The sequence below is a fragment of the Hyperoodon ampullatus genome, assembly GCF_949752795.1.
Source record: "Hyperoodon ampullatus genome assembly, chromosome: 14".
NCBI classification, from domain to species: domain Eukaryota; kingdom Metazoa; phylum Chordata; class Mammalia; order Artiodactyla; family Ziphiidae; genus Hyperoodon; species Hyperoodon ampullatus.
Genome location: NC_136927.1, coordinates 73151797 through 73159767, shown reverse-complemented (window position 1 = coordinate 73159767; position 7971 = coordinate 73151797). Strand labels below are relative to the sequence as shown.

The following is a 7971-nucleotide window of genomic DNA, read 5'->3' as shown; positions in this document are numbered from 1 at the left end:
TCTCACAGTTCCCAGAAGAGACTGTGGTCCAGGTGTCCCCGTGACATGGGTGTCAGCAAGGCCCCCTCTTATCCCAAAGTGGGGCTGGCCAAGGACAAAGAGCATCAGATTTGGGGGTGCGACCAATTCCACTCTGCGCGCCGAGTAAGAGAATGAGTAATCATTTAGTGCAGAGATTTGCCCACTGGTCCACGCTGGGCCGTAAATGTTTCCCTTCAGTCCGTCCGATCCCTGTGCTGCTCGTAGTGGGAGCAGCTGGCCTCACTGGTAGGATTCCAGTGTTGGAAGTCATGCATTTCCCCACAGCACGGAAAGCCCACCTGTTCACACAACAGAAAAGTGGGCACCTGCTTCCGTTCCGCAGGGCTAGCTAGGGACGGGCCTGTGGCGAGCCTCTTCTCAGTGCCGGGTGTGGCCACGCCTAAAACAATTTGGACCACAAGTGGTTTGCACCTACAGGGCGAGTTTAGAGTCATGCTTGTGCTTATGATGCGACTTTAATACATTTTTGGAGAGGAGAGAGGGGCTTGCCACAGAAGGAAATGAGAAACTACTCGTGGCAGAGGACGGCATTGAGGCCACTGCCCCTCACCCCTCTCCGAGGTCTGGGGAGGGTGTACTGACAGGTGAATCCAGACCCTCCGGCTCTAGGATCGACCCCCAGCCAGGGTAGGGCTGTCAGATGGACTTCCGCCGGGCCAGGGGCCTGCCTGCTCTGCCGCCGCCGCCGCCTCCAGCCCCAGGGCTCGCGGGGGGCGAGAAGCCCAGATTGTCGCGGGCCCGCAACTCCAGCTGGTGGATGCGGTAGGAGATGGAGGTGGAGCCGGCGGGGTGGGCGGGGCGGCGGGGCAGGGCGGGGCCGCTGCTCTCGGGCGCCCCCCGGCGGAGCGGGCGGGCAACACGCTCGGGCGCGTCCGCGCTGGCCGCCAGGAAGCGTAGGACCACCAGGTTGAGGAAAGCGCCGATGACCGTGAGCCCCAGGAGGATGTAGAGGAAGCTGAAGGCCACGTAGGGCGGCTTCCTCTGCAGCGCCTCGTCGTTCTGTAGCGCCACGAAGTCGCCGAAGCCGATGGTGGTGAGGGTGATGAAACAGTAGTAGTAGGCGTGGAAGAAGGTCCAGCCCTCGAAATGCGCGAAGGCGGCGGCCCCGAGGGCCAAGGTGGCCGCGCACACCAGCAGCTCAGCCACCACCATATTCTCGGTGGACACGTGCGGCCGCCGCAGGCCCAGGCAGCGCTTGGCCGCCAGCAGGAGGCGCCGCATCAGCGCGTTCAGCCGCTCACCCAGGCTCTGGAAGGTGACCAGCGTCAGGGGGATGCCCAGGAGCGCGTAGAACATGCAGAAGACCTTGCCCGAGTCCGTGCCCGGCGCGGCGTGACCGTACCCTGAAGGTAGAGAGGAGGGGAGGGTTGATGAGGGTCCAGCTCCATCTCACACTCTCACTCGCCTCCTTCCTGCCGGGTCTCTCTCCCCATCCCCCATAGCCGGCAGAGCATCTTGAAATGCTAATTCGAACTAGGTCGTTCCCCGGCTTTAAAACCTTGCATGGTTACTCATAATCGACCCAAATTGTAAACAATCCAAACGTCCCTCAACTGGGGAATGCATAAACAACTGTGGTACATCCATACAGTGGAATTCTTTTCAGCAATACGAAGGAATGAACTACTGTTTCCTCAGCAACAAAGGATGGGTTTCAAGTGTATTATGCTGAATCAAAGGAGCCAAGCTCGGAAGGCTACCTGTTGCATGGTTCCATTTAAATGACATTCTGGAAACATTCTGGTAAAACTATAGGGACAGAGAACAGATCTGTGGTTGCCAGTCCTCGGAGTTGGAGGTAGGGTTAACTAACTACAAACGTGCATGACAGGGGACTTCCCTGGCGGTCCAGTGGTGAAGACTCTGCCCTTCCAATGCAGGCGGCGTGGGATTGATCCCTGGTCAGGGAACTAAGATGCACATGCTGTGCAGCCAAAAAAAAAAAAAAAAAAGCCATGACAGAATTTTGGGGAACGATGGAAATGTTCTATGTCTTAATCGTGGCTGCAGTTACAAGACAGGTTTTCATTTGGCAAAACCCACAGAAGTGTACACTGAAAAACAGTGAATTTTTTTTTTTTTTTTTTTTTTTTTTTTGCGGTACGCGGGCCTCTCACTGTTGTGGCCTCTCCTGTTGCGGAGCACAGGCTCCGGACGCACAGGCTCAGCGGCCATGGCTCACGGGCCTAGCCGCTCCGCGGCATGTGGGATCTTCCCGGACCAGGGCACGAACCCATGTCCCCTGCATCGGCAGGCGGACTCTCAACCACTGCGCCACTAGGGAAGCCCCAAAACAGTGAATTTTAATGTCTGTAAGTTGTGCCTTGAAAGAAAAAAAAAAGCAAAATCTTTTGTGTCTCCCCAGTCCCCGCAGGGTAAAGTCCCAGTTCTCAGGTGATGTCCAAGCTCCCTCATGATCAGGACCCCCCTCAGCTCTCCAGCCTCGCCCCATTTTGTTTCCCCAACCAGTATGTCCTTTTCTCATGGTTCCCCTCCCCACCACGATCTTCTCCCCCGTCCCAGTCCACGTTTCCCTTCCCAGATCCTGCTCCAAGCCAGCTCTCACAAAACACCTCTTCAGTCGGGTGGAGTTCCTCATTGAGTCCCCTCAGCTGTTGTAGGGGACGTAAACATGAATGGGCTTCCCTGAGTCTTGGCACACCGTGCCATCACCGTGGAATTAGTGGATATGTGTGTCTTCCAGGATTGAGAAGCGAAAGCTTTCATGGTATTCTCAAAGGGTCCCATAACCCAGGAAAAGTCAGGTGGCCCTTCCCCAACAGAATATGCCTCCTGTAGCAAATTAGCTCCATCTGCCAAAATGGAAATACACCTCTGGCCTGTGCAGTTCCACACTGAGGAAGGTAGTCTTCCAAAATACATACACGTGCAAAGTGATGTATGCATGTGAGTTGTCGTTGCAGCACTGTTGGTCACAGTGAAATCTGAGAAACAGCTAAGTGTCCATCAAAAGCAGCCTGGTTAAATAAGCCACGGTGCCATTCAAACGATGGCTGTGGTTCCCACTGGGGGCAATTTTGCCCCCGAGGGCACAACTGGCAATGTCTGGAGACATTTTTGGTTGCCACAGCTGGGAGGTGGTGGCTGTGTGCTACCGGCATCTAGTGGGTACAGGCCAGGGTCCTGCTTAGCATCCTTTGATGCACAGGACAGTCCCCACAACAAGAATAGCCAGCTCAAAATGTCGCTGGTGCTGAGGCTGAGGGGCCCTGCTAGTCCGCCATGAAAAAGAGGACACAATTCTTCAGGGACTGATGTAAAAACATCACCAAAATATATGAAGTGAGAAAAGCAAGAGGCAACATAGCATGTATAATATAATGTATTATAACATGTTTGTGTGTGTGTTAAAGGAATATATAGAGAAGATATTTGGAAGGATCCTCAAAAAACTGATAACTGCATTTGATCCAGGGAAGGGATCCAAGGGCTGAGGGATAGGTAGAGAGGGAGACTTCCTTTTCATCCTATACCTTTTGTACCCTGTGTGCATATATAACATTTGAAATATCAACCATATATATATATCTGTGTGTGTATATATATATAATAAATATTATATATATATATATATATATATATATCTTTTTAAAGATCTGTGGCTCCACTTCCATGTTTTCACTTTATGGCCCTATCAGTCTGCCTCTATCTATTTGGGGGGCGGCGGGGGTGGGGGACTCTGCTGCCACTAGACAACCGTGAGGTCCGTGAGGCCAGAGACCATGCTGGTCATTTCTCTGTGTCCCTGGTCACCAGTGAATGCCCTGCACAGAGCTGACACAGACTAAGGGCTCAATGAAAGTTTAATAATCAATGATAGGGACTTCCCTCGTGGTGCAGTGGTTAAGAATCTGCCTGCCAATGCAGGGGACACAGGTTCGAGCTCTGGTCCGGGAAGATCCCACATGCCGCGTAGCAACTAAGCCCGTGCGCCACAACTACTGAGCCTGCGCTTTAGAGCCCGCGAGCCACAACTACTGAGCCTGCACGCCACAACTACTGAAGCCCACGCACTCTGGAGCCCACATGCCGCAACTACAGAGCCCGCGTGCGGCAACTACTGAAGCCCACGCACCTAGAGCCCGTGCTCCACAACAAGAGAAGCCACCGCAATGAGAAGCCCACACACCGCAACAAAGAGTAGCCCCCGCTCGCCGCAACTAGAGAAAGCCCACACGCAGCAACGAAGACCCAACGCAAACAAAAATGAATAAAATTATTTTAAAAAAGGAATGAAAGAAATAATCAATGATAATAATAATAGGCCAGATTGAAGGAGGTGCTAAGTATGAGACAGAGGAGCCACTTTAGGAATAAGAGGCCGGGCGGTACTGTTTCTAGCTGTTTGGGGGTATGTCAGGTTTTGACAGAAAGAAAAATGAATAATGGTAATAACTAAACATGCTAGGTACTCTACATGGATTATTTTATTTAATCGTCCAATGACTGTGTGAGATGATATTATTATCCCCATTTTACAGATAAGGAAACTAGGCTGAGAAGGAGGAAGCTGCCCAAAGGTCACAGGGCTGAGCTATTAACCACTATCCTCCATAGCTTCTCGGTGCCTCTCTTCTGTCCTTACAGAGCTCAACTCCTAGATTCTGGCGCCTGGCTCTCTGCAAGGCTGGCTTATGCAGCCTGGACCACACAGCCAGTGCTGGCGCCCCCAGGTGGCCAAAAGAGGCAAAACTGCTGTTTCCACAGTCCCTTCCTCCCACCCTCCCAGATGCAGGTCAGAGGGGAGCAGTCAGAAGAGGAGGCCAAATCCAGCTGGGAGGCCTCCAAAAAATGTGGGGGAAGGCAGAGAAGGTGGATAGGGTCCCACACCACTGGGCACAGTAACAGGGAGGGTCTTAGGCTAGGCCAAGATAGGCAAGCAGGGGTGCCCACTTTGACAGGAGGGGTTCAAAAGGGCTGAACGGGAGCTGGGCCCACAGTTGGCAAATAACGAATTGTTATTATTGCTAATTAATAGTCCCTATCTAGCCTCAGGCCTGTGCTATGCATTTTACACACTTGACCTCACTTAAACCTGGTAATCACTCAGTGAGGTAGCAACAATTGCACTTTGTAGTTGAGGAAACCAGGGCTCAGAAAGGTACAATCAATTGTCAGAGAAGGCAGGAGGCAATAGAGATGAGAACAGAACTCTGGTCGATGTAATTGCAGAACTCAGGCTTCTAACTGCACTGCTAAACCCACAAACTCACATTGGCCTGCAAGAGCATTACGGAGGAACTTTCTCCACGGCACTGCAGGGTGGTGGTCTAAGCCCAAAGGGACACCTGGACATCCACAGCTGGGGCCTGGGGAGTGGCTGGCACCCAGTGTGGAGCCCTGCAGAGCCTGCTTCTCTCCTTTTCTGCTTCCCCAGGCTTAGGCTCAGCAGGTACCAGCCAGACAGTAGCCATGGCAACGGCTGGCGGTCCAGATACTGCAGAGAAAGTGCTCTGGATCCCCGAGGGTGAGGTTCAAAGCTGGTGGTAATCAGTCATTCCTTCAACAAATATTTATTGAGTGTCTACTACCGGCTAGGCACTGGCCATACTGCAGGGACTAAGATAGAGTAGGTGCCCATTCTCTTTTGTGTCATAATACAAAAATCAATCTTTTTTTTAGTGCTTTCTATGTGTCAGGTCCTGTGCTAAAACTTTCTGCATATATTATCTCCTTAATGATAACTACAGCCTTGAGATAGGGCCTATTAGCACCCCTATTTTATAGAGGAGAAAACTGAGGCTCAGAGAGGTTAAGCAACTGGTCTGAGGTCACACAGCCAGCGTGATGCAGCCAGGCAAGGAAGCAACTCCAGCCATTTGGGCTTCCGGCCCCATTCCATCCGTCTGCCAGCCCCTGGGGCGTTTTCTGACACTCCTGCGGGCCAAGCCTCTTGGCAAACGGGACCTACTGGCTCCTCCCAGCCTTGCCTGCGTGGAACGACAGACAGCCCATTCGACAGAGGGAGGCGAGTGAGACTCGGCGAGCTGAAAGGACTGGTCCAAAGTCACCCAGCTGGACAGGGGCAGAAGTGGGATTCAAACCCAGGGACGCCGCGGGCAGCTGGGGATGGAGCGAGCGCTGAGGGGAGGCGCCGGGGCCGCTCACCGATGGTGGTGATGACGGTGATGGCGAAGTAGAAGGAGCCGGCGAACTTCCACTGGCGGCCGGCGCGGTGCGGCTCGGCTTGCCGCGCCAGGCGCTCCAGCTCGCGGTAATCCTCGGTTGAGAAGCCGTACTTCCTCCGCAACTCGCTCCGCTTCTGGGCCAGCAGCCGCTTGCGGCCGCTCTCCGCCTCGGACTCGAGCGCGTCGAAGACGGCGGCGCCCACCAGCAGGTAAGACAGGATGCACAGGATGAGGGCGGCGGTGCGCACGCTCTGCTTCCTCATCGCTGAGCCCCGGGCCCCGCTCGCCGGCCCGGCACCGTGCCCGCCGCCGCCCCGTCCATGCGCCCCGACGGCCGGCCCGCGCCCCAGGCGGCAGGAGCCAGGGCTGCTTGCGGCTGGGGTGCGGTACCCAGGGGCGGGGCCTCGGCGGGGCGGGGCGAGGGGGCGAGGGGGCGCGGAGGGCCGAGAGGGCTCCTGCAGCTGCCCCTTCCCTGCCGCCTCCCGCACACCTGCCTTTGTTTACCCGGTGGGGCCCCGGGGCTAAGGTGTCTGCAAATAGCGACAGTGGGAGCAAAGCGCCCAAAGCCCAGGTCTGCAGGAGCCCTGTCTCCACCACTATCTCGTCCTGTGACCTTGGGCAAGTCATTCATTTCTCCGTTTGGTCAGTCATCCAACAAATATTTACCAAAGCACCTACTGGTGCAAACAAGATTCCTGGTGTAAATAGAGCTGATATCCTAGGATGGAGGGTTGGCTAAAAAGCAAACACACAAAGAGATAATTTAAGAAAAGTGTGAGAAAGAAGGGAAACTTCTTTTCTTGCGGGGGTGGGGGGGATCGCCAGCTAAGGTTGGGGGGAGAAAGCCTCCCTGGGGAGGGACTGGGGCGGAAGCGTCCAGGCAGCAAGTGCGGGTCCTTTAAGCAGAGAAGCCAGTGTGTCTGGAGCCACAATAATTGGGGTACTGGGGGAGTAAGGGTGGGAGTGGGGATTGGAAGGAAGACAGAGAGTCCACTTCACACAGGGTTTTACAGGCCCTCCCGAAGGTTTATTCTTCAGTACAATGGAAAACCCTAGAGGGACTTCCCTGGAGGTCCAGTGGTTAAGACTCCGCGCTTCCACTGCCAGGGAACTAAGATCCCGCGTGCCACGGGACTCGGTGGAGAAAAATAGAAAAAGAAAACCGTGGAAAGGTTGTAAGCAGGAAAACAAACAGCAACAATCTGATTGACATTTTTTAAAAAAAGCATTCTGGCTGTCATGTGGGAAAGGGATGGTGGCCCAGAGTGAAGGTCAGTTAGGAGACTTTTTTTTTTTTTTTTTTTTTGGCCACGCTGCCAGGCATAAAGGACCTCAGTTCCCGAACCAGAGATCTGAACCAGGACCCCCTGCAGTGGAAGCGTGGAGTCTTAACCGCTGGACCGCCCGGGAAGTCCCCAGTTTGGAGACTCTTGTCGTCCAGATGCGTGCTTAGGGTGGCCTGGAATCAGGGGCATCGCCCTGGAGATGAAGACAAGCCGGTGGATCTGAGATGCTGGGGCCGGGGGTGGAGCCAGGCACACACGGCCAGCCACATTTCCCAGCCTCCCTCGCACTTAGGGGTGTCCATGTGACAATGGAATGAGGGCAGAAGTGACCTGTGCCACCTCCAGGCCTGGCCCATAAAGCCCTCCCACACGCCATGCCCCCACCTGTCTTCCCCAACTGCAGACTGAATGTGGACACCTAGTCTTTAGGAGAGCGCAGAGCCACGGGGTGGGAGGAGCTGGGGCGCAAGGACACACTGCACAGGGTCTCCCAA

General features: G+C 54.5%; 1 protein-coding gene across 1 annotated transcript; it reads right to left on the bottom strand.

The window, feature by feature from the left end:
* Positions 1 to 678: 678 nt before the first annotated feature.
* On the bottom strand, positions 679 to 6454 carry KCNK15 (potassium two pore domain channel subfamily K member 15; the record flags this gene model as incomplete). The annotated part of the gene is made up of 2 exons (XM_079719827.1): positions 679 to 1385; positions 6172 to 6454. 2 exons carry the CDS (start codon positions 6452 to 6454, stop codon positions 679 to 681), a joined length of 990 nt encoding a protein of 329 aa, XP_079575953.1.
* Positions 6455 to 7971: the final 1517 nt, after the last annotated feature.